The sequence below is a fragment of the Ictidomys tridecemlineatus genome, chromosome 5 (genome assembly GCF_052094955.1).
Source record: "Ictidomys tridecemlineatus isolate mIctTri1 chromosome 5, mIctTri1.hap1, whole genome shotgun sequence".
In the NCBI taxonomy this organism is placed as follows: domain Eukaryota; kingdom Metazoa; phylum Chordata; class Mammalia; order Rodentia; family Sciuridae; genus Ictidomys; species Ictidomys tridecemlineatus.
This window is the reverse complement of record NC_135481.1, coordinates 21982110-22008309: the sequence shown is the minus strand read 5'-3', so window position 1 is coordinate 22008309 and position 26200 is coordinate 21982110. Positions and strand designations below refer to the sequence as shown.

The 26200-nt window shown below is 39.2% G+C and overlaps 1 protein-coding gene across 2 annotated transcripts in view; it reads right to left on the bottom strand.

Moving 5' to 3' along the window:
- Window positions 1-26200, bottom strand: part of Rora (RAR related orphan receptor A) — a 671520-nt gene that overhangs the window by 15099 nt on the left and 630221 nt on the right. For both annotated transcript variants that reach the window (XM_078049529.1, XM_078049530.1), the window contains 4 exons: window positions 24534-24619; window positions 9894-10035; window positions 7127-7522; window positions 1339-1460 (listed from right to left, as the gene is read on the bottom strand). In XM_078049529.1, the coding sequence (XP_077905655.1) occupies window positions 1339-1460; window positions 7127-7522; window positions 9894-10035; window positions 24534-24619 (746 nt within the window). The remainder of the gene's footprint in view (window positions 1-1338; window positions 1461-7126; window positions 7523-9893; window positions 10036-24533; window positions 24620-26200) is intronic.

The window sequence follows — 26200 nt, the reverse complement described above, 5'->3', positions numbered from 1 at the left end:
AATGGGATAAGGACAAGATGTTATGAATGTTTGGAGCAGAAAAGCTGAAAAGAGGTCAGGGCCGTAACACATGCTACTGCTTTAGCCTTGGGTCACAGAACAGCAAAGTAGGATCTTCTTTTAGGCTATTGTTTTTCCTTGGGAAATTTAATAACACTTTTTGGGGGGAAAGGAGGGAGAGGGGAGTAAAGAAAATTTGTTGTACACCCACTATAAGCTAGATGCTTTATGACATCCATGTCTCAGCATTTTCATAAGAATTTTTTTCTTTTGTCCAGACATGACATGACAGCTCACAGAGGTTTCAAAGTAGATATGTGAGCTGGACCCAAATCCAAGCATCTCTGATTCTGAAATCCCGTTTCATATGTCTTGCTGTTTCTTACTTATTTCTAACTTCTGCTCTGTAGCTTTGGCTATTGGAGTTACCTGCAACCTAAAAGGCTAACAAAGCAACTCACTGCTACTCCCCAACTTGACCTCTCAGTTTCCTTTTATATACTCATTCTCCAGTGCAGTTACAGGGGGATGTGGATCTGTATCTTTGCTTACTTTTCCCCAATCTCTGTTTAAGACTAGTTCTTCAGGTGTGATAGGGTCTAAGTAACCTTAGATTAGGAGCCAGGAATCATGGCCTGGGCCTGATGTTTCCCTCTCCAGCCATATGCTGGCTGGATGAAGGGATGTTAGTCTTCCATATGTTACATGAAAGGGAAGATTAACAGAGAGAATCTCCATGATCTTTTCTATGATTATCAGGAAAACCCAAGCATTGTCTTCTACCAAAGGTAAAATTATTTTAATCCCATCTCCAGCTTTCCCTCTCATTTTAGTGGCTTATTGATCAGAGTGTTGTATAGAAAAAAGCAAATAGCAGCACTGTCAGATTATCTAGCTAGGTTCAGACCAGAGTTATGATCAGTTTCCAACCTCATGTTTGTACATGTTGTCTAAAGTCCTTCTTAATAACCACTGGAAACATGAGGCTGAGATTTTTTTTTTGCAACAAATTCTGGACTTTATAAAATCTTCTACTGTGATATTAGGACAAATTCCAATTCATTTAGGAATTTGGAAGCTGCTTGATCTAGTCCCCAGGTGACTAAGAGAAGGAGATGTGTGTGTACTTATAAAACACAATAGAATTTGTTTGTTTTTGCTGAAATTTTACATGCTGACATCTCAGTAGGTTGACAAAGCCTCAAGGACATGATCATCTCTGGAAGAATAATTTTTAATCAGAAATCTGCTATCTGATGAGACCATTCTTGGATTCTGAATAAATAGCCTACCCAAACACTATTTCCACAATCCTAAGAAAGAACTTTCAGATTCTACCTTGTTTTGATAGTTCTCAATCTCTTCCTGCAGAAAGGTCTGCCACGTTATCTGCTGGAGCTCTTCTCTCAAGTATTGGCAGGTTTCCAGATGTGATTTAGATATATTCTGTGCAAGGTGTTCTAAGGAGAAAACAAGAGATCATAAACATGAAAAGCCACATTCTTCTTTCTTAGCATAATAATTTTTCCACCTAACATTTGCTTTAAAAAGGAATAAGTATAACGCCAGCTATTGAGTTCTGATTATCTTTACATATTTAAACAAACGGTTTGGAACTATTCTGTATTTGGGAACCCGAGGATGTAAGACTTTACAAAGCCAATATTTCAAGATGAGACCATGATTTCAGAGTCCCTGCTGACTTTAACCTTGTTCTGTGCTTAACATCAATATCTGGTAATGAATAGATATTGACCTAGATAGGTATGGGGAATGATTGACATGGCTTCTTCCTGAAATTTTTTGAATATTCTAGGAAAAATTGCTCTTTAAAAACCAGGAAATTATATTCTTTTATGATGACAATTATGCATTTCTTTTGCTTTTTCCTGAAAATAGCAGTTAAGAGATAGACTGTGCACTTAGACTATCTCAGCTCTGCTACTTATTTGCTCTGCCATCTTGAGTATGTTATTTTACCTCTCTGGGCTTTGGTTTCCTCAAACGAGGGGAACAATATCTATTTCACAGGGCCACTGTGAGAACTAAGTAAGGTGAGCACTTAGAACAGGGAGGATTGCTTAGCATGTGCTGCATAGTTATTATGCTTGAGAGTAAGGAGTTTGAAATCTTGAGGAAATGGATGCCAAAGAAGTTTTCCCTAGCAATTTATAATCTGTGGTCATGCATGAAACATACTGAAAGGATAATTCAAGGCATTAGATAATAAAGTGTGAAGGTGAATTTCATCAGAAGATAAAGGAAAAGATAACAGACACCATTAGGAAAGGGAGAGATCAATGCTGAACTGGAAGATGCTTCTTGGCATTGAAGACTAAAGGATGGGTAGTGTTTTCAGGGAGAGATCAGGGTGTGAGAAGGTACACCAGCTCTGCATAGGAAGGGTGGTGGATGAAGGAACCGAATATGGCATTTATAGGGACAGGCAGATGTGATAAAGTAATTGTGTCAAGACAGAAATATGGGTAGGTAAGGGCCCAACACCTGGAGAATCTAGAATGCGAGGACTGAATTTGTTTCTAATGAAACATAGGGAACTAGTAGGATTCTCCAGAGGGAGCTGACATATTTAAAATCGTACCTGGAGATAGAGGATAAGCAGTTTTATGCTTGATGGACTAAACAAGAGGTGGGGCAGGAGGACCAATTAGAAGGCTACTGGAGTCTAGGTATGAGTGATTAAGAGCCTGAAGCAGGTTGAAAAAGGAGGGCAATTAAAAATGTTTTAAAAGAAGAACTGACAAGACTCTGTGACTATGAAACCATACCCAAAATTTACTCTCCTTCCAGGGTTTTGGATATATAACAGACAAGCCATCTAAAAGAATGGTGCTGAATGCAAACTTGGTAATGCTACTAGGAGTATCTGTAAATTTGTTATTTCCTTCCTCAAACAGAATGAGACTTGTTTGTATGAAAATAGAGCAGGTTCACCTAAATGGAGTTTGAAACTAGAATCTCCTTGGAGACACAGAAACATAATAAATCTTAATGGCCCTATTTGGCAACACACAGACACTAAAGCAGCATGAATAAATAGCATACCAAAATAAAACAGAAACACAAGAAAACATTTAAAGGAAAGAAAGAGACAGAATTTGAGGGAAAGAGGGAGAAGCCAGCAAATTGCATATCTTAGAATCAATGACGCTAGTGAGGAAGAGAGTACAGACAAAAATAATGGAAATCGGAAACCAAAAAATGAATGCAGAAATAAGGTAGTGAACTGTGTTCTATAGAGAGAGCTCTCATTATATGAGGTAGTTTCTAGAATGTAAGTTTACAATTTTCCTGTTTTGCAAATATGGAAACACTAAAGTAAAAAGTGTTCACAGGGAAGCTGGGGGCTCCTGCAGGTGACCTGTGGGAAGCAGTTCACAGTACTCTCTTGTAGGTTGTATCTCTTTTCCAGTTAATATGGTCAGTCAGCACCCTGTGTTTTCATTTCATCTTCAAATATATGGCCAGGACTGGGGCTAAAAGTCTATGGTACTGTGCTTTCCTGGCATGTACAAAGCCCTAGATTTGATCCCCAACACTGGCACCCCAAAGCTGCCACTTACTTCCACCTGAGTCAGGATTTTTTAACAGCCAGTGAACAGGGCAATGTGGATGACATACCAGTAGAGGGCAGCAGCTGCCTTCTCACCAACTGCTAACTGCTGTCTTTGATTTCAATTTATAATAGATTTGGCAAGTCGAAGATTTTAGACACTTTGCTATTTTTAAATCTCCATTTCAGCAAAGGAGAATATGTTCAGGCTGAATAAAAGTTAAAAAGTTAGTGTGGCTTCTCAGAGAAACCACGTGGAATAGTGAAATACCTCAGAAATAGGAGGTAGGAGGGCTGTTTTCTGGTCTGAGCTCAGCAGATATCTATCTCACTTTGTGACAAGGGCAAGTCCATTCCCCTCCTCAGCCATGACTGTTTCATCAGTACTGCCAGTGTCTAGACACTGCAGATGGAAAATCCTGGCTTCCAACTAACTCAGACTTTCATAGTGAGAAGGAACTACAGATACCACCTGGTCCAAACTCTGCTCATGTTATAGATAATGACATTAATGAGATGATAATAAATAACTCTTACATAGCATTTGCCATGTGCCAGATCCATATAATTTACTTCTGTCCCGAATATACTTTTTTTTTCTCACTTAATCCTTATAATCCTAGGAAAAAGGTACTAGTATTGTCTCCATTTATTAGATGAGAAAATTGAGCCACAGTGAAGTCAAGTGACATCTTTAAGGTGTCACATATGGAAAATGGCAGAGCTATGTATTTAACATACAACCTGGCTTCAGAGTCTGTGTTCAACCTTTATATTCTATAGGTAGGGAAACTACATCTTGCCGGTCACATAACTTACAGTGGTTGGTACAACTTATAGCAAGGCTATGACCACAGCCCATACAAGCTGACTTGTCTCATTCTATGTCCAATACATCACTCATCTTTTCTGCACAACATTAGTTAACAATTATAGTAAACAAGACACAATTAGTGCTTTAAAAAAATAAACCAATGGAATATATAATTCAGGTATCAACTGCACATCAAGAGTAAAATTTCCTAGTGAAATATGATTTCTGTTTTAATGAAAGTAACAGGCAGTAAGTACTCTTATTGAAAGATAGAACTGTACTTAGGATATGTCAATTTACAATTTTCGTGTTGTGCAATTGGTTTCATTTGTTGAAAAAATGATGCCAACATTTGCTTATTGTGAAATCAAGAGTCTCAGTTAAAAAGGACAATAGGACTTAAGCCACAAAGAAAAATATCAAGTGATTTTTATGTGGCTTTACAGTGGCACAGTAAGTCCTAAGTCATTTTCATGCTACTTTTAGTTTCATGAACTACTCTGCATCTGTAAATGGGTAAGAAAATTAGAAACCAATTTTGGCCTTTTCAGAAAAATTCTAGTTTAGTTTTGAGTTTGGGTCTACTCTTAGTTATGAGTTAATTCATCCTAGAATATGATATAACACATGGGGAAAAAAATCGCGATTTTAAAAGAATATCAAGTACAAGGGCACAGAACTCCCCAGATGCCCCAGGAGGCAACCGCTATAGAAGAGGAGGTTGGTTTATTCAGTGACTTGGGACAATCAGCTCAGCCATTTCTGACCCCGGTCAGGTATTAGTGCACTTTTAGCCAAAGTGCCATGTTCAAGGGCATCACTTTAGCTAAGCTCTATGGATTTATTTCAGGATTGAAGATTTGACAAGCAAACAGGATAGATTCACTAGTATTTATGGTAAGGTGGAAGCAAACCTAAAGTGAGTCAGGTCATTTTTCATGGGATCATGTCAGCTTTCAATCAAATCCCTATTCATTTCTGAAAATTTTACTTTCATTACAGTTCTGCTTAAGGCTCAGGCAACCAAGATTTCATGACAAAAATGGAAGGTTTTTGTTCTAGTTCAAGAAAAAAAAAATCAAACCTACCTCTGCTCAGCTTGGCTTCTAGTTCAGAGGTTTCTCTGTTAATCAAAAGAGCTGTGATACACCTTTAATGCTGTTCAGTGGTTAAAGACCAGGCTTAACATGTCCCTGCTCTTGAGGATTTAAATTTAGACCCATAAAGAGATGCTTGTTGTAAAAACCGTAAAGAACATTCAATTTGTTCTATTTGGAGAAAGATTTTACTGGAAATATAAATTTCGCTTAAAAGATGTTTTATGGGGTACAGAGGTGGAGCAACCCTCTAAAGAACACAGCCATTATTTCTGTGAACTGAGGATTTCTGTGCTCAAGTCAGAACCTGCTGGTTCTTTTCCATCTGAGGTCTTCATTCTCTCCTCGTATTAACTTAGTCATCTCCACAGCAACTAATTGAAATGTCCCAAAGGATTATAACCTTGTGTGAGGAATCACTAGGAGGAGAAGATCAAATTCTAAAACTGCAAAGGTTCTTGTCAAAGTTTTTCTAATAATAGTGCTGTATTTAAAAATCGATTAAATATAGCAGAGGATGTTAATATAATTTCCTTGAAATGGAAAGTTTTCCATTGTCTGTGTTATCAACATTTCTAGGTCACATCTCCCAAGAAGCAGTCATGTGTCAGCAATAAGGAAATGGGATTGAGGGGGTGGGGCATGGTGAGCCTTAAATAAAATATAAATTTGGTCAACAATATCCATCCTCAGGTGAAGAAGCTAATTTATTTTTAACATTTATAGTATACATAAATGTGTATAGGGGCCAGGACAAATGATACAAATGGAAGAAGTGGGGGTGGGCCTATCAGGAGGTGTCACCCCCTGACTGGTACCAGTTGGATGCTGACATTCACAAAGCTCGGTCCAGCGTAATTAGTTTTCCTCCCCTCATACAAATAGCTGAAAAATCTAAAGTTTTCATAACTGTCCAAGTTTATTGGGATGGGGTTAGGGGAGACTGACCAAGTACAAACTTACAGTAATATAGGAGAAATAAATTCTAGTGTTTCATGGCACAATAGGGTAACTGTGGTTTACCATGTGGTAATGAATATTTCAAAATAACTAGAAGAGAGAATTTTAAAATTTTTCACTACAAAGAAATTATAAGTGTATGAGGGAATAGATATGGTAAATACTCTTATTTGACTATTACACAATGTGTCAAAGCATCACATTTTTCTCCATAATGCAAATTATTATGTGTCCATCAAAAACCAAAAACAAAAACAAAAAAAAAAGCAAGTTTAATTTTAGTAACTTTAAAATTCTGTGATGGCCAAAAAACATGTCTGTGGGCCAGGTTCAGTTTGTAAACTGCCATTTTTTGGTGACCTTAGGTACAAAGCAACATCTGGAATATGACTAAAGTAAAAAAAAAAAAATGTTGAAGTTAATGTGACCGTTCCCTATGCTTTATGTTTTCTGCAGAATTTTCCTTAATTTTGTCTCATTTCTGATGCCGAGAGGCTAAGCATTTATGGGAAATGATGGACAGTCAAAAGCAAGGGAGTGGGCTGGAATCTCAAGTAGCCTAGATGGTAACAGTGAACTGCAGCATTTTAACAACATAACTCATCAGAGGAAAGTCAAACATACCCCTTTACTACCCAGGGCATAAGCAGAGCATCCCAGCAGAAGCATGCGAGCCATTACCTAGTTCTGCCATGGACACGGTTGGGGAAGTCTCTCCATTGGTGAACGAACAGTAGGGAAAGAAGCCAGGTGCTGGTGTGTAGTCACATATGGGTTCTGGTTTGATTCCATTGATATCAAGCCCTGACTGGTCTGGAGAGGGCTGTATGTCCAGGTAGAAGCTGCTGACGGCAGAGTCGGCCTTGCTGCCCTCGGGGGTGTGCCCATCGATGTAGGTACTGAGGTCCTCGTGAAGCTCCGTCAGCCCGTTGGCCGAGATGTTGTAGGTGGGTGTCAGCGGCTCAGCCTCTCCAGGCTGCTGCTGGTGGTCGCGCTGCTGCTGCTGCATCCGGTGTTTCTGCACTTCTGCATATAAGCTGTCTCTCTGCTTTTTCGACATTCGACCAAATTTTACAGCTGGAAGAAAAAAGCCAAACGGTACCATGTAAATGTGCTTTTCTTCATTATCCTCTCCTGCAGTCTTTACGGTTTTCTTTGAAGTCTCAATCTCAATCAATAGCCACATGATCACAAAATAAGAAATAGTCCCACCCCACACAGGCTGGCTCCATCTTTCCCTGGAAAATGCACACCCCAGAGAAACTCATGTTTCAGAAACAGTCTCAGGATGGTAGGGGAATGCTTGGATAATCCTCCCTGTTTTTCTGCCATCACATATCCTTGGGCTCACTGGGCACCACTGAAATGTCACCTAAGACACTTGTTTGCTTACCACCTATAAAACTAGCCTAGGCCTCTTCCTTCTCCTCCAGCATTCAGACCAAGGAGCAGCAATGCAAAGACTCACAGAGCACACCAAGGTGAAGGCAGACCTCAACTTTCATTCAGTTCTCGGTTTTGTACACTTGAATGAGATTCTTCTTGGTTGGCTTTGAAGCTTTATGGAAAGGCCTGACCTAAGAAGCCCCCTCCTCCACTTGTGGGTCCTGGCAGCCCCTGTGAAATCCTTGGACCATTCTTTAAGTGACACTTTCTGTGGATTTCTTTTAGTCTTGAGTATGAATGGATATCAAGATTTTGAAAGGGCAAATACTATATAAGATCCCTGTTGGGTGGATTTGTGTTTGCTATGCTTCTCCTTGGGATGTGTCTCCATAATTTAAGTGAAGTGGTTTATTCAGAATCTCAAATGATTTCTTCTGAAACACTCAGATAATTGAAAGAAGAAGAAGAAGAAGAAAAAAACCCTATGATTCCTGGTCTAAATTTCCCCACTAATTTATTTTTCAGCTGGATTCTATATGCGAATAAAGCCTCTGCTGGAGGACTTAGTTCTCCTGATTGTTGGTTAATTTACACCAGGTTGGAGGAGTAAAGTCACACGAGTTTGGGGCAGGAAGTGGGAGAGAGGGAAATGAAGTTGGAACCATGGCCACCAAACTGGCCAGGTGCTGGACTCTTCTATCAAGGAGGATGTACTGTCTTTCTGCACAGAGGAAAAAAGTGAACTAGAATAGTGGTCAGTTTTCAGTTTCCACAACTCAGATAACAAACTTAGATGGGGCCAGTTAGATGGTAAAGAGATTTTGGTGTGGGCTCTGAATTTCAGGCCCATAGTTTTCCATCCATGCTATCTCTTCATATGTAAATTTTCCAAAAGGCATACTGAAGCTACTTAATTTTTTGCAAAAGGATACTTTAGGCCCTCCAACAGGATTCATGCCCACAGGTGAAACATACTCTGCAATTATGCTTTAACTTTTGCCTTAATGTTAACAACAGTTATCTCCCAATAAGTGAAATACAATGAACAGCTCTTGAAAAAATGCACACATACGTTGTAATTTTAACTTGCAGGTTCCTAAGAGATGTACCTATCTTTGTCAGTTTAGTGCCATTGGAAGAGGAACCCTGCAGAGTTGTGTGTCTCAGGAATTTCTGAGAAAATAGCGTAAGTTCTGTGACTTGTATCTTCTGATGATAACAACTTTACTTTTGTAGGGGAATACGGGGGGCCTTGTAGGTAGGTCATGCCTGGGTGGGTCTATGACCCTAAGAGCATGTGATTATGGAGAAGACAGGTGGCCCACAGGGTACCATTCCACTGGAGGAGACAGCTTCCTTCCATGGGATCTCTCAAGACAGCCAGCATGTTCAGAAAGTCCCTAAAATGGACCTGCTGTACTTTCTGCCCAGTTTCCATGTATAAGAATAACTGCCTTGAAATCTGGTGTTGATTATTCAGTGCACTTAAGATAGTTTTCCAGGAAGATCTCAAAATGTTCTATAATTGAATGGTAGATGGTCTCTTTTCCTTAAAATAACTTCTTTTAATGAAAAGAGCATTTGTCCTTTAGCCACACTTTGCACTATTTTCAAACATTCTGCATGTACAAATATTTGACCTGGGCATGTGATTCAAAAGATCCAGTTAGCATAAAACCTCCTTCATCCCAACTGCCAGCACACTTACTAGGGTAAGGCAGGTAACAATTAGTTCTGGCATGTGTTTCCTACGGAGAAAAATGTCCAGAGGAATTGTATTCATTAAAGTCCTTTAGATGACACTTGCCTTCAATAAATTCATCTACCCGTAACTTCTGATGTTAGAAAACCTTATGGGACAATTCTCTATATTGCCCCCTACTCCCCATGGGCCAGGCCGCTGGCTCTGGTAAATTATGGGGAGAAAAAACTTCTGTGGATTCCACAGCACTGCCAGGGGAGCCTGGGGTGGGTGAGGGTGGGGAGGGGGCATCTCCTGGCAGACCTGGGTCCATGTTTCACAACCCCATGCTACTGTACCACTCAAGCTGTGGGAGCTCACCGTCTCGAGACATCCCTACGGCAAGGCATTTCTGCAATCGACAGTGTTGGCAGCGGTTTCTACTGGTTCGATCAATCAAACAGTTCTTCTGACGAGGACAGGAGTAGGTGGCATTGCTTTGCTGACTTCTCCTGAAAAAGCCCTGTGATTCAGTTATAAAATATAAAACAGGTTAGTGTCAGTTTGAGTGGTATGATACTCAAGGCAGTATACTAAGCACTGAGCAGCATTAATATTTAATGGAGAATTAAACTTGTAGCAGAATCATCCAGGAGACCATTAATGAAATTAAAGTCACTTCTTTTTCCTTGGGTAAAATTGATCCCCAGAGCCTAATACTCCATCCCTTACACATGCAAAACTTTTTTAAACTTCAACCGACAGTCGCCTATGTAAAAGGCACAAGATAAGACTCCTGCTCTTGCTTTCTGACGATCAGAAGCAATGTGTTCGATGGACTGATACAAAGGAGTTTGTCTTTAACCTTTATCTTCAAAATATATTTTAATTTTTTTTCTTTTTAGTATTAGGGATTGAACCCAGGGGTGCTTTACCACTGAATTAAATTCCCAGACCTTTTTAGTTTTTATTTTGAAACAGGGTCTCACAAAATCGCTGAGGCTGGCCCCAAATCTGCATTAATCTCTCTAGTTTCCGGGATTACAGGCATGTACCACCAAGCCAAGCTCCAGAATATTTTTAGCAAAATAAACACAAACTGGATGCCCAGATTTAAGGAAAATGCAGCCACACCATGACCTAGAGCACTGTGATCCTGATGCACCATGGTGGCCTCTTAGACATCTCTCACTCCCTGGGTCCTGGTGCAAGCAATTGGATGACACTTGGATGGATTATTTTGGCAGATCAGCCAGATTTGTACTCTTTCTCAGTCCTTGACAGTTTTTAATACCAGTGTTCAGAGTCATGGCCTTTGAAGATTTAACAAATTCAGTCTGAGGTCCCTCAAGTTCCTCTTATGTGTCCACTACTGTTTTGAAAATGAGAAGGTGCATGAAGGTGCACAAGGAGCTACTAATTTAATTTTTGTTTGTTTATTAACTTTCTGAGCAGGATTCTTAGCTCATTGATTTTGGTGTTTATTCTTATAGCTTCAAATGTTCTTTTTAGTTATGTTTCAGCAGCAATCCCATAAGTTTTACTATGCAGTATTTTCATTATTATCCACTTGAGCATGTTCTAGATTTTCCATAAATTTCTTTAGCCAAAATGCTATTTAGAAGTATATTTCTCAATTTCAAATATACAAGGAAGGGGCTTTGGTCATCTTTTAATTGTTGACTTATCTTTCAGAAGTTTTGCTAGCTAGACATGTCCTCAAAAGAAAAATAGGATAAATAGAGTAATTTCTATGAAGCAGAGCCATGAAGGGTACAAAAGCATCTTCAAAGCTTTAATGGTGAAGATATGTGATCCCAGCAAAGGGGACGCTGGTGAAGAGGGGAGAGTGAAGTCCAGAAGAACTTGACAAGTAGTGGGGGTAAGGGTATTCTTCCACTGAAGGAATTTTCTAGAGGCCAACTTGGCAGTTACATCAAAATTGTTAGAAACATGTCTGTCCGCTGAGCCATTAATTACATTTTTTCTTTCTTTTTTTATTTTTTATTTAAACAGTACTGGGAATTGAAATCAGGGGTGCTCTACCACTGAATTATACCCCAGCCCTTTTTAGTTTTTATTTTGAGACAAGGTCTTGCTAAGTTGCCCAGGCCAGCCATAAATTTGTGATTCTCCTGTAGCAGCCTCCTGAGTAGCTGGGATTACAGGTGTTCACCACTGCACCTGTGCAGCTAGTAATTACCCTTTAAGAAATATACCTTAAGGGAATATTAAGAATGGCATAAAGATTCACCTATAAGAACATTTTTGCTGCACTATTTACAATATGAAAAAATTTAGAAAGATCCTGAATGTCAACACTAGTGACAATCATATTGTATACACATACAATGGAATTTAGCATCTGCTAATGGAATTTCAGAAATACAATTGTTATAAAAAGATGATAAAATATACTTCTGAATTTTAAAAGAAATAAACCCAGTATCATCAAATTTTTTTGACTAAAAAGAAAAGGAACCTATATATTTAGAAGAAACTTTAGGAAAATTATGCCCTAAAATGAAAAAAAAAAAGTCATTAGCTGTGTCTGGTGGGGCCACAGGTGATTTTAAGTTTCTTTTCATCTGTGCTTTCTGATTTTTTTACACTGTACAAATGGAAAAATATGTGAATTACTTGGGAAGAACAATCGAGTTCATCTGCTTCCTTCTGTGACGACTGGGGTCTCTGAGGACCAAGTCAATGTGTAGGAGGCATGTGACCTCGGTTCCCTCTTGTTTACTTTTGCAAATCAACCTGGGAAGATGATAGGATGAAGATCCTCAGCTCTCACTCCTTCTTGCACCCTGCTAAGCTGCTAACCTAAACATAGGCAATCCTGGGGACCCAGCTCTGCACTGTACTTGAAATCTACCCTATATCAAGTCTGATCTCTTCTGTAAAGCAATCTGTTCTCACGATATATAAAGCTGTGGTGTGTGTGTGTGTGTGTGTGTGTGTGTGTGTGTGTGTGTGTATTGTACCCTGTGAAAAGAAAGTGAGAAGTAAAGCTTTCTTTGGGCTTAATGGAGAAAAGTCAAGAAAATATAAGTGGTAACAGGGGCGGATAATCCTTAGAAAAAGACACCAAGAGGTCACCGGTCTAGGTGTTCATTTCAGTCTGAGACACATAATCTCTGTCAAAGCTGAAAGGTGTTTATCTCTTTCCTGAGACTCAGCTCCCACTCATACCCTGTGTGTTTGTTACCATGGCAGGTACCTTGGCTCAGGAGGTTATTTGTTTTTCCTTTAGTTGGGGCTGAAGTTTTCTGTCTTCATATTGAGCCCATTGTGGTTGGTTTTAAATAATTCTTGAATATGGATAATGTCTGCACACTCTGGTTTCCTTTAAATGGAACCAATGCTGAGGGCTGTCAAACTGTCTTGGGGAAGTGTCTCCGGTAGCCCCAATCACCACATCTGTCAATCTTCCTTTATAGGGTCTTTTCTACCTTTAGTGTTTCTTCTTGGGATCCTCTCTAGCTGTTTTACTTCTTTCAAAAGTCTGAAATCCAGATTACACACAGCTCTTCAGGGTCATTAATGAAAAGGATGCTGGCTTTTAGTTTCCACATATTAATTTGACACCACACTACGGTAAATAAGGTTCCTGAATATTACCACAGAAGCCGTATATAGCCATCAGTTTTCTCTACTGCAAAGGAATTCGAGGGCATGATGATAGATAGATCGAACAATCTTAATGAGTGCTTGTATTAATCACATCTTTTAGTTCTGCACATTAGATGCTTTGACATCTTGGGGACTTGCTGAGGTATTACCCTTCCCAGGGCCAGCTAATCCCTACAGAAAGCAAGCAGCTTGCCTGCAGTGTACCTTTTGAATGCATACCAACCAGGTCAGAGCCAGGTCATAACCTCCTTGATTAGGTTCCAGACTCCCAGCCAATATTCCCCAGCCCTTACCACTCCAGGGCCAGCAAGAAGACCACCAGAAACAACCCTAGGCCCTGCACCCCATAACTATTAAGTAGAACAAACTAGTCAGTCACCCTGTAACTATTAAGTATAATAAACTAGCCACTCATGGGTCTGCTGCCCCTGTGGTACACTTCCTTCCCATGGAAACCACAATACAGCTCCTTTGGCCCAGGAGCTGCTGTCATTCCCTTTACCTCCTGACTGACTGTGGTGCTTCCCTGCATGGCCTCACATGGATCCCGTTCCCAGGGTTTGTGACTATAACAGACTTCATTCCTCATGACAGTCATTTGCAAGTCTATGTATCTTTTGATATCTGTTTAGAACAAGACCTAGGTACTGTTAAATAGCTCTTAAGATGTGCTAGGCACTCTGTGCTTTATGTGGATCATGACATTTAATTTCGACAAGGACAAGGCAGATACTTTCATTTCTATTATTTCAGGGCTGAAGAAAGCCTTATGAGGGTGCAGAGACTTGCTCATAATATCCCCTCTAGCATAAGGTAAAGCCAGGGTATAAATTTTCATAGGTTCTTCTAAAACTCATATATTGTCCTTTTTTAATGTTTCCCCTGTGTGTCAAAGGAATTCCTCCGTCATTGTTTTCATAGAAGGCAATCATTTAATTAGTGTCAAGATAAAAAAAAAAACACCAAGGTATGCATAATCAAATAGCAAGTCTGATCTACTCTGATTTGGTGTTTTCCTACAGATGAGGCCCTTTAGCTAACCGAGGCTGCTAGGTTCACCACTGCATCTGTGCAGCTAGTAATTATTCTTTAAGAAATATACCTTAAAGAAATACTGCCCAGACATGTCACAAAATCCTCATCTACAGCTGCAACAGATATGGGTTAGGAGTCACAGGAAAAAAAATCAGTCTTATTATTCTATTATTTCCCCTCATTTCTGACCAGAAATATTTGCCCCCTTTGATACACCACAACTCTATCTCGATCACATTGGTTCATTTACAAACAAAATGACAAGAAACTTACATCTAGGGCACAGAGTCACTATCATGAATGCTGTCTGAGTCGTTATGCCTTAAACTTGAAGTGCATCCACAAGGCACTCCATGAATGCCTGGAGGAATGGCCCTGTGGCTGGAACTAATGTGGCTTCTGAGCTATCCACTCAGAAGAGGACCACACTACTGAGATGTGTCAGTTTGGAAGGGTTTAGGGAAAGCAAGCAAGGGGACATACTTTCTCTTGGTATCATCATTTGGTCCTCAATTGAGCCCACTAAGCAAAGTCTTGCTAAGGAGTTCTGGGAGTGGCCAGCTAAGAACCAGAGAAGAGAGCTATCTTTTGCTCTAAGTCAACAGAGTCACATCCACAAGGAGAACTAGAGAATACCAGATAGGAGGGGTCAAGCAGGGTTATAAAGTGAGACCTGAGAAGGGAGAGAGTGGGTAAGCCTCTATGACTCAGAAGAACACTGAACGTTGCATTTTAGAAAGAATAAGGGTTTGGCTTTCTTCTACTTCAAACTTCTTTTCAGCAGTCCTTGGGGGTTTCTCAGAGGTTTAAGTGTTTGGGAAGCTAACCTGATAAAATATTAAAAGCTAAAGAAGACATAAGAGAGAGAATGATTAGAAGAGAAGGAGGAAGTATAATAGGAACTTTCCTACCTAAAAGAAGCAATATGCTCCTAAGAGTACAAGTAGGATCTTGTCTGGGGAGCAATAGTAGAGGAGGTTGAAGTAGACCTGGAACATGAGTTTCAGGGCTGGGCAGTCTGAGGTCATCATCCAGAGAACAGGGGTAGCACAAGTCAGTGCCTGGAGTCTGGGGAGGAATGGAGGCACTGTGTACCGAAAAGAAGGTGCTGGAACTGTGAGAAGCTGGGAAAGACATTAAGTGTATAGTTTTGCAATTTTATTGTTTCTAAAGGACGAGTTAATGAGTTACTTCATTGGCTTTCATAATTTTTTTTTAATGGATGTCAAAATACATGAAGATGTGCATTTACAAACATGGTGGACTTGAGCAAGGAGTCATCCTGATGAACTTCAGGTAGTTCTTAGCGAGAGTGCGGCACATTACCACCACCTAGTGGCAGCATGCAGTCATCGCAAATAGCATAATATTTAGGCCTTTAGAGTTAAAGGTCCCATGGCTGGTACTCTCAGTGTTAGTACTGGGAGAAAATTGACTCAAAAGCCTGACTTTAAGTCCAGTGCCCTGCCACTTAAGTATTTTCTCTTAGGTGTTGGACTAAAGAACTGATGTCACACAGTCTCACCTTTGGACACACAGAGTTCCCACATATCAAACTTCTGCCTCAAGTTCAATTCTCAAAGACTTCTCTCCAGCATTTCCTCCGTTATTTTGCTTTGCCCTCAAAATGCCTTTGAGTTTTATTTCTGATGTCTGCCTACCACTTTCTGGAGAAGTCTATTTCCCAAAACTTTTAAATATGGCTGTTCACTATGAATTTGTTTACTATCCCCACTAGATTGGAGTTCCCCAGGATCAGGACTGAGGCCCTGGTGTTCAGAAGAAGGTTCATATCAGAGTATAAAAATTGATTGCTAAAATTCCAGGAAGTTTGTTGCTAAATCCAGTTGCCAAACCTAACCATTATTAAAAATCAACTCATTATTTTATTATTTTGCCAGCATGTGCTCTTGAAATTATTTGTAACAATTATAGCTGAAAGGTGGAAATACTGTATAATAGTGTGCTACTGTACATCTCTTCTCCACTCTGTGTTCAGTGAGAGGGAACGTTGGGTAGCTTGAAATGGCCATATGGTGAGTATTTACACCACAGAAATTGGCAAATGCTGCCAATCAAGGCTTGATTTACTGCTTTGCTTGTGGTCTGAATTTAAAAAGTGATGCAGAAAATGACAGTGATGCAGATGGAACTTGAAAGTATGCCTTGTGTGTAGCCATTTCACTGTGAATAGCAGAAAAATGGAGGAAATGCTCTTCTGGTATTTGAGAACTATGATCTGATTCAGCAAAGTTGTTTATATTATCACCGATGAATGAGTGAAGTTCAAAATGTCATTTCACTGTCTTATTGTTCATTAAGGGAAATGAAACATCAACCAAGATTCAAGTTGGAACTATAGACTTTTGTCAGCTGCAACTACAGGTAGAGATGGAACAGTTCAGCAAAACCCATTAAGAGTATTCAGGGAGAATCAAGTGTCTGCACGAAATTTACAATAAAGAATATTATATGTTTTGTTATTATTTGTAAATTATGTGAAGTTACTTTAATGGAATATACATCAGTTAGGTACATACATACACAGTTTGTTTTACAGGGTGCAAGTTGTTAAAAACTAATCCGAATGTGACTGGGCTGAGACCACTTCCTACAGGGTCACCAGCTTACCATCAGATTTTTGAAAGAGTCCTCCCTACTTCCTATAGGTATCTACCCAAAATTGTGGTTTGGCTTTCTAGGGCCCCATCACCTTTTCCTCCACCCACACAAGTTCCAAGAACTTAAGCCAAACGGTTTTCTCTTCTTTCCAGAACAGAACAAATCTAAACCCACTGCCCATTTCCTAGGCTGGTCTCCTCCAGTGTTTTCTTGCTCACTGATAGGTACCAACTACCTTAGCTCCCCTGTCACTCAAGGTAGAAAAACAGCTTCGTTGCTTCTCTACTTTCTATCTAATCCACACCCAAACAGTTGACAATTCAGGCAGCTTCTCATCACCTTCAAATTTCTCTGATTCATCAACTTTTCTCCATCTTTACTGCAATTTCCTGAAGTTGCCACATGTATGTCTCCTGAATTGGCTATTATACTGATGGTAGCCCTGCTTCATTTCTCTCCCTTCAATCCATTTCACACAGTCACTAAAGATCTCCTAAAACACAGAACTACTCAAGTCACTTCCCTGCTTATAAACACTCAATGGTGCCTACTGACAAGCAGGTGATGACCACCTGTCCAGGCACCTCTCTGCCATGCTTGATCCTCTTCTCAGCCTCATGCTATGTTGAGATACTACTGTGTTCCAAGTTTTCCAAAGGAACCCTGTCTCTGTCTCTTGCTGGAAACCCCTTTCCTTCAGAATTCACTGAGGTATTCACATTCTCTTGGACCTTCTTTGACTTGGCCCTTCCCAAAGGTGGTTGAAGACCCCACCCATGTGTATCTCTAGAGCCCTGAATTTATCCTCCTCATAGCCCTTACCTTGCTAAATTATTCATCTTTCTCACCAACTGCCTTGTTTATTGGAGTAGCTAATCCAGTACTTAGAGAAGTCAACAAACACATTTTGGATGAAAGACCAGAGGGAAAAATATTGGCTGTGATCAAAGCAGTGGTGATGATCAGATTCTGGGCCCCTTTCTATGCTAGATACTGTGCAAACCTTACTTATAGTTCACAACAACTTAACATTTGTACCTAAGCATTTTTATGTCGGTTTTACAAATAAGAAAATTAAAGTGCAGAGAGGTTAAGCTATGTGTTCAAAGTCAAATAGGTAAGGGGAGAAGCCAGGATTTGATCCATGAATCCTAGGTGCATCCAAACACCACAGGCTTTTTAATGCACCTTCCAGAAGTTCAGACTAAACAACAGCAACCCAGGTGAACAAATAACAACACAAACAAGTAAAGAAGCCACTTTTCAGTTCTGTAGTTGATGTGCTATATAATGGAAGGCATTTGATAGGGTACTAAACACCCAGTTTCTGTATAAGTAGTGAAACATTCATTTGCCACATCTACTTTATATGAAGTTTGAAATCCACATGACATTTCCTATTGGGGTTATTAATAGCTTGCCCCAAAGGTATGGGCTGGCTGGAGGCTGAACTGTGGGTGTGGCTAGGAAGAGCTGGGGGGTCTTGCTCTGAGGGTGTCCCCTCCTACTTGGGGCGCCTTCTCAGAGATGCACAGGCTGAAATGCTGATCTGATGTTTGGTCTTTTGACAATTTTCACTTAATGAATTGATTCCTACAGTTCATTAACATACCCACTTCCACTTCTGTATACACATATGTCTTAATTAGCTGCTCATTGGCTGTTTAATTACAAGAAAACAGCTGACAGCTGCCTTGCTGAATTCTAATGGCAGACGCTTTGGAGCGGCTACACATTTGCTTTTGACAACCAAGATTTATTCATAACTCTGAGATTTATTGTGAATGCTCATATGCCTGCCCCATTGATTGTATTTTGCAACACAACTAAAAATTGGAAATTTCGGGGACTGTTAAAGTGGTTATATGTCCACCTTTTCTTTCTGAGGCTCAAGGAGCATAGAATTCTATGTGTAAAAGGATACACTGTGTCCTTATTTTATTTGTCTTGGGAATTTTCTTTTGAGAATGTTCAGAAGCATAAGGGTGAGGAAGAAATATCACTGGGTGATTGTGGGCAGTTAAGTATCTGTACAAGGTATAAAAGAGGATAACTGTCAATTTAGTTATACTGAGGGTTAAAGAGAGGATGTACATAGATTAAGATTGGGGAGAGAAGGAGATGAAGGAAATGATAAAATTTAAGTGTGCATGCTTGTGTGTGTGTGTGTGTGTGTGTGTGTGTGTGTGTGTGTGTGTGTGTGTAGTGGGAGGAATAGACAGAATAACAGGCTCCAAAGCAGTAAATGAGGAAGGGAATTTGATATTTAGAAAAGAATAGGCAACCTCACTTGTAAAAGTTAGCTAGTACAGCCCCAAACTCATGCACCTGGTAGCAATAAATCACAGAAATTTGGATCTCCTGAACTCCCTACTTGTTCAATAATGCCTGACCTCCCTGTAGATTTATTTGTGCAAATGATCTCTGATTAAAGCTGACCTTGTGTCGTATTTGGTAAGTCTAGATGTCTGCTTTTGCCTGAGCTTTGCCGTACTCAGATCCAATCCAAGTGTACACATTCAGCAACCGTCATTCCCAGGCAAGCACGAAGGGACCTTTCCTGAGCCAGGCACTATGTCAGGGCCCTATCATCCATTGGGCCTCAAGCCCAGTGTTTTCTGTAAGCTGAGGAAGGACAGCAGTTACTGAGACACGATGAAGACCAAAACAAACAAATAAAAAATATCAGAAAAAACCCCCAACAACAACCTGAAGTATACAAATTGATGCAAACTGGGATTTAACACATACCTATCCTGTGTGTTTTGCAGGACTAGAAGATTTAGCTAAACAAGATTTTTTTTTTTTTGCTAATCACCTGTATATAACAGCTCTTTTTTTCCCCCCTGCTGGTGCTGAGGATTGAACCCAAGGCCTTGTGCATGCCATTTAAGTGCTCTACCACTGATTTATAACTCCAGTTTATCATCTATTTATAAGTGAACTGAAACTTTGGTGTCCTAAGGATGCAGTAACAACTGTCCTTCTCCAAATCTAATTTTTATCTTACAGGATAGCTATAATATTGGTTCTGGGTGTTATAAAGCATTAAAATAAAAATACTAAGCATGAGTATAATAATACTGAAAAATAGAATTGATTCAGGACTAGTGACTTTACAAATGAAATAAGAATATTAGAATACTCTAAAAGACAATTTGGGCCTAAAAGGAACACTCATGTTTGTTTCTTTTAAAAACTAACACATAAAAAGCCCCAGAAGTTGCTTTCATAATTTTCTTACAGGAAAAAATATTAAAGTATCAATTATATACTATCAATTATGTTTCTGTCTTTGAAAGTCTTTCTCTAGTTATTTTAAGAGAATATTTGTGGAAAGATTCCAAATAGTCTCTTTACTGTATAGCAAAGGAAGCCTTGTATAGGACATCATATTAAGTGTATTGATTGATGACTAAATCCTTGACAAAGAATGCTACTGTAATCTAACAATAAAAAAGGGTTTTAAATGTAATGAGAAGCCAATTCATTAATCCCAATGCTGGATTGTATTATCATTTTAAAACACAGTTAAAATTGTATAACAAAAATGTCTAAGATGATATGGATTAAAATGTGTGTATGTGTTTATCTTGAGATAAATCTTCTCTAATCATTTGAACAGCCACTGTATCTTATGATGAATGTAGGATCTGAAATTGAATGAAGGCTCGGACCATTTCTCCAAAGAAAACCTTTACCGATGATCATGCTTCTCCAAACACTTCACATTTTTACTTACTTTGAAGGTTGAATCTTAATCCTGCCATCTACTGCTTTGGTTTAATCTCTGGCTTTTCCTTTGCCCTCCTGTCCCTTGACCTGGCCCTGCCCTGGCAGGCCTATCCCAACTCCCTCTTGTGCTCAGCAGGGAATACATTCTGTTTCAAGGGCTCAGGGACAGCTAACAGAACGAAACTCTTACAGGCCTGTTTTCTAAAACATGCTTTCCTGGATATTATCGTATGCTATTCCCTTATAAAGAGCAAGTAAGATACATTTATAATAAAAACTGTGGCCTAATAGCACCCTTAAAAACTTGGCAATGGCATACTTCTCTTCCTTTATCTTCTACTTTCCACAGAAGGTGACCTTGCTTCAGTCAAACTGGGTTATATACTGTTCCTTAAATACACTGAATACACTCAAGACCTCCCTATTTCTGGACTTTTGCCTCTGATGTTTCTCACTCTCCCTCCTCCCTAGCCCAGAATGTCCTCCCAATCCTGCTGCCCTGGCAAGTCCGTCTCCACCCCTGGCCCACTGTTGGTTCCTCCTCAGTGAAACCTGGCTGGCCACACTCTTCTAAGCTCCCAACCATGCTGCCTCGTGGATGTGTGCTTTTATGTCATACCATGGACTGCGGCTTTACTCTATTAGTTAGCTCTTAACACTACTATTTACCTTTCCCTGTGTTGGCCCCTTCTCTACAACTAGATCATAAACTGCTTGAGGGGAGGATTAGGTCTTCCATGTCTATGGATCCTTTAGAGTGCTTACAGTGTGAAGCCCTAAGGGAGTGCTCAGATTATTGTTGTTTTCCTTGGTAGGTTCTACATAACAGGTTGCCAATGCCCACAAAAATCAAGACTGGATTCATAGATATCTCAGAAACAACAGCTGATTATGTGAAGCAGCATTACCAAGGCACTAAGGAGTTTGGCCTGGGATGATGATAAACTGCAGCCAGCACTTTGAAAGTGCTTGTTCCATGCCTGGCACTCTCCTGAGTGCTTTACCTGAAAGCCTGTGTCAACTCCATGATATAACTACAATTGCTATCCTCATTATACAGATGGAGGAACTGACTGACCCCCAGAGCTGTTCAGTGGGTGCTTCAGTTGGACAGTGGCAGAGCTGGGATTCCAACCCAGGCAGTCTGGTGGGGTAGGGATGTGGCTTAGTGGTAGAGTACTTGCCTGGGTTACTGAGCATAATATAAGCACAGTGATGGACTGTCTGTCCATAGATAGCAAAGGGAATGTTCGCCTGAGCAAATATGTGGGAAAACAGATAATTATTTCAGCAAACAGTAAACAAGTTCTCTAGTTTCTTATGGTTTCAGGTTGTTGATTTTAAAATGCAATGTGAAATACACTCACAAAATTATTAGCTCAGAAAATGATGGAGTCACTTTGCTTTTCTCTCACTAGATATTATTTGATATATCTAATTATAAGTATTCTTTATGTCTAATTATACTACCATTGAGATAAATTATTTACAATTGGTCATGATATAACAACCTTCACCTGGTTACAACATGATAAATAATTAACATGAAGGGTAGAAGTCCCTTGGCTTCACTATAACTAGAAATAAAATTGTTAGTTAAAGCAGAGAGAAACTAAATTGCAGAATAGATACATGTGTCAAAACAAAACAAAACAAAACAAAAAAAATAAACCCAACAACCACTCTCACAGAACATTGTACAAATCCCAGGGCATAGTTCAAGTCTGTTAATAAAATCACATGTTAACTGTTCACTGGCTTTCACTGTATAAAGTCAACAGAGCAGAGATACAGAACCATAGATAACTAAAATTCACTTCGCACTGAGACCGTATGTGGACAAAATCTGGAAGGGAATCTACAAAAACGACAACTGTGAAATAATAGCTGTCCTTTGTGTTCTTATGATTTTTGTATTTTTATTTTTGGATAATTGTTTCGAGTAAAAAGGTTTACATTTTTTATACCTATGGAAACACAAGTGGTACTCCGATAGCCAGTTTTATTGAATAGCATGTTGGTAATTAATCTTGCAAATTGTTGGGGTATTTCATACAAAATCAACCACCTTGACCCCTGCCTGTCCTTTCCCTAGACTTAATTCTCAGATATTCACTTCACTTTGTCACATAAACTACATGTGACATTACTGATGGACTCAGATGGAGTGATAAGTTTCTTGGGAAAAATGAAGGGAAAGAGTAGTGAACTGGTATCCAGGATGCTGCCTGGGGCCCTGTCCTTTAAGACAACACTGAAGTCATATGCCACCCACAAAAATCTCCATGTGCTTGGGGACCCCTAGTAGGCAAGCACTGCTGTCTAAATGCCTTTCTTTCAGAGAGTCCATGTCATTTCTACCAGAGACATGGCTTTGAGGGGATGAACACAGAGTGAGGATGAGGTGAAGGACAACAGCTGCCCAACCCGTCAGCCAAGTCAACTCTGAAGATCACGGGGTGACAGCTGACATCGGCAGATCACTCTCCTGCATCCTGGGATGGCATAGCCCAGGCAGTTTAGCTAATTTTTTTTAATGAAATGAAATAATTACTTTTGAGGAAGAGCAAATTGAGAGAGAAAAGGTATAATGTTCTCTTTTCCTTTTTGGTAAGCCAGAACCTTGAAGTTTACCACAGAGATGAACAATTCAAATCGCCTCTAAATAGAAGCTCCCCACTCCTGAAAGGCAGGTAATTTATTTTAAAAAATGTATTAAGTATGTTTGGTAGCAGGCAGGAATCTTAAGCTTCACGAAGATGACAGCAACATGAAGCATTTATACATGTACAGATTGGCAAATGTTATGATGATTAACAGAGAAATGAAGAATTAAACTATGAGGTTAGGATGATTAACAGTAAAACAAAGAATTAAAGAAATGATGAGACTAATTTCCCTGAAGTCTCTCAGCAATCATTTGTGTCTGTAGGTGATTTTGTATTTTATGAGATTGTACTTTCTAGTTTCACTAAAGGAAAGCAAACCAAATTTGTCGATTTTATTTTTTGCCTCAATCTCAAAAAGCCTTAGGGCTAATTCAGGTCTGGATGTAGCAATCAGCTGTCTCAGAGGCCTTCTGCATGCTTAAATAGCTTCTCTCCTATTTATTTTGTGCTGTTTTATCCTATAAGCAGTCTCAAGGCACTTCCAATACAACCAAGAGGATCTAAATCTTAATAAATTGAAATGTGAATAACAGAGGTAATCTGTGTGTGTGTGGGGTGGTCTTAAATTATTAGGACAAACACCTTTATTTTCCATTCTCACATTATGCATGTGCTATATCCATTACTCCAAGATTAAGGTAAGTAATGATAAAAATAGTGACAATAGCAATAATAATGAAAATATTTAGATTTAAGTAGAATTTTTACAATTATAAGAACTTTGTATGCCAATTCTCGGTCTATACTTGAATAGTCCTAAAAGGAGGGAAGGTCAGGTTATGCCTAGTTATAGATGAAGAAACTGAGTCACTGTTGAACTGAGAAAGGCCCAAAACAACATGGACAAGTGGAGAGTCCAGGATGAGAGTTCAGTGCTTCCTGACAGCCTTCCCATAATTTGGCCAGATGTGTTAACATCTGTGCATTGACAATACAACTCAACCACACTCCAATCAAACTTACTGGAAACATCTTTTTATAAATCTTATAACAGGGACAGCACAGAAAACTAGAGCTATCTCTTTTTAAAAGGCAATAGCCAAAGAGATAGCTCATCAGTTCAAATAATTCTGGAATTGGAAGTGAAAAACATAAACAATGCTCAAATACCTTTTCCCCATCTCCTGATAGTTTGAAGGGAGCAGTCAAAGTATATATAACTTCTTGGATTCTAATTTAACACCAAAATATTTATTCGGTCCTGTCATTTATCATCATTCAAAATTCCAAGGAATTGAATTTTTAGACATAGGATAAGTAAAAAATAGAAATCACAAAGATACATTCTAACATTAATAGAACAACAACAATTTAAAAGGCTTACCTTGCAGCCTTCACACGTAATGACACCATAATGGATTCCTGATGATTTGTCTCCACAGATCTTGCATGGAATAATTTCAATTTGAGCTGCAACAGAAGCACGCAACCAGTTAATTACATTTTCTTTTAAACACCTTATAAAAGCGTTCCCTGATCAGCATTTGTATAGTGAAAACTAATAACCTGCTAAACATTATACTGCATTAACTATTCATTGCTGAACTGTGAGGGTCCCCCTAGAGCCCTGGACTAAATTATGGCTGCTCGTTATATAATAGCTTTCGGGTTATTAAAATGGGTCATTTGAGAAGGTGTTTAAGAACCCACAAGAAGACTGGAATCAGCATTTCAAAGCCTTCAAGAACTGGAGAGTTCGCAGTTTAGGCCTCAGAGCAAAGCAGATACTAAAATGTTTCCTCCGATCTCATTTTCCATCATTATTTTTAAAAGGCCATAAATCTGTCTTGGCTGAGCACTGTAGCTCAACTGATGGAGAAAAATAGACTCCAAAAAGTCAGGTCTACTTAGGAAAATGATTCAATTCAAAATACTAATAAGTTACATATGATGGCAAGGAAGAATTCCTTACTCATCTTTTTTAAATTAATGTAGTTGCCATATGTTAAAAATTAGTTCATTTGTGTACAATCAAAACCTTTCAACCATAAAGTTAATATCCTATCTGAATTAATGACAGATCTTGACAAATAGGATATGTTGCTTTCGAGTTTTTTACATTGGAAACTGATTTCTGGGTTCAGTTTGCAAGTGTTTAGCCAATCGATTAATATTTAAAGATGCCTCCTCCTGGAAGGCCAACCAGATAATTAACATATCACACCAACATTCTCAAATGTGACAAAGCACATTTCTGAGCAAATACATTATATTTTGAATAAAGTTAGAAAGAACACAATTAAGAATTTAAAAAGTAACTGAAGGAATAGAATAATTAAGCGAAAGAAAGTGCTTAGACCACTTATTAAATAGAATATTTATGTGAAATAAAGAAGACCAAAGTGGAGCCACACAGACAGGATGGCAACAGTCCCCAGTTTACTTGGCATGTTCCATTAGGCTAAATTTGCTTTCTACAGTTTCACTACGGCATGTTACGTCCACTGAAGTATGCACACATACAATTGCCAAGTGCCCAAATAGCTAAAGTCTATTTCATTTTTATACAACTTCTAAGTAGCTTATGCCTTCCACAGAGCAAGGACTCTGTCCAGAGAATATGCTGCATGATATAAGTCACATACACACACACACACACACACACACACACACAGCCCACTCTTTCTTCTTACGTCATCTCGTATCCTGGGATGGCTTACACATGACTTACTTTGGACTTGATGCAATTTTGTAGTTAATATATACTGCACACAAGAAGCCACTGGATTAACCTTGTTATAAGCCATGTGTCTTGTTTACTCTCTTCCATGGGAACTCTGGCGACTTTCATGGAGGGCAAGCTATCTAGGGGGTCTGTTTTCTATCAGTTATTTTAGTGCTGGCATACTGAGTTTCTTTACTTGTCCAGATTTAGAGATTGATCAATATCTTCATATCCAATGTATTTTCCAGAATCTGGAGGCTCTCTAATACCCCAGTAATGGTACTAATATTTATATTCTGAGTTTTGCAATTTAATATGTTTAAAAT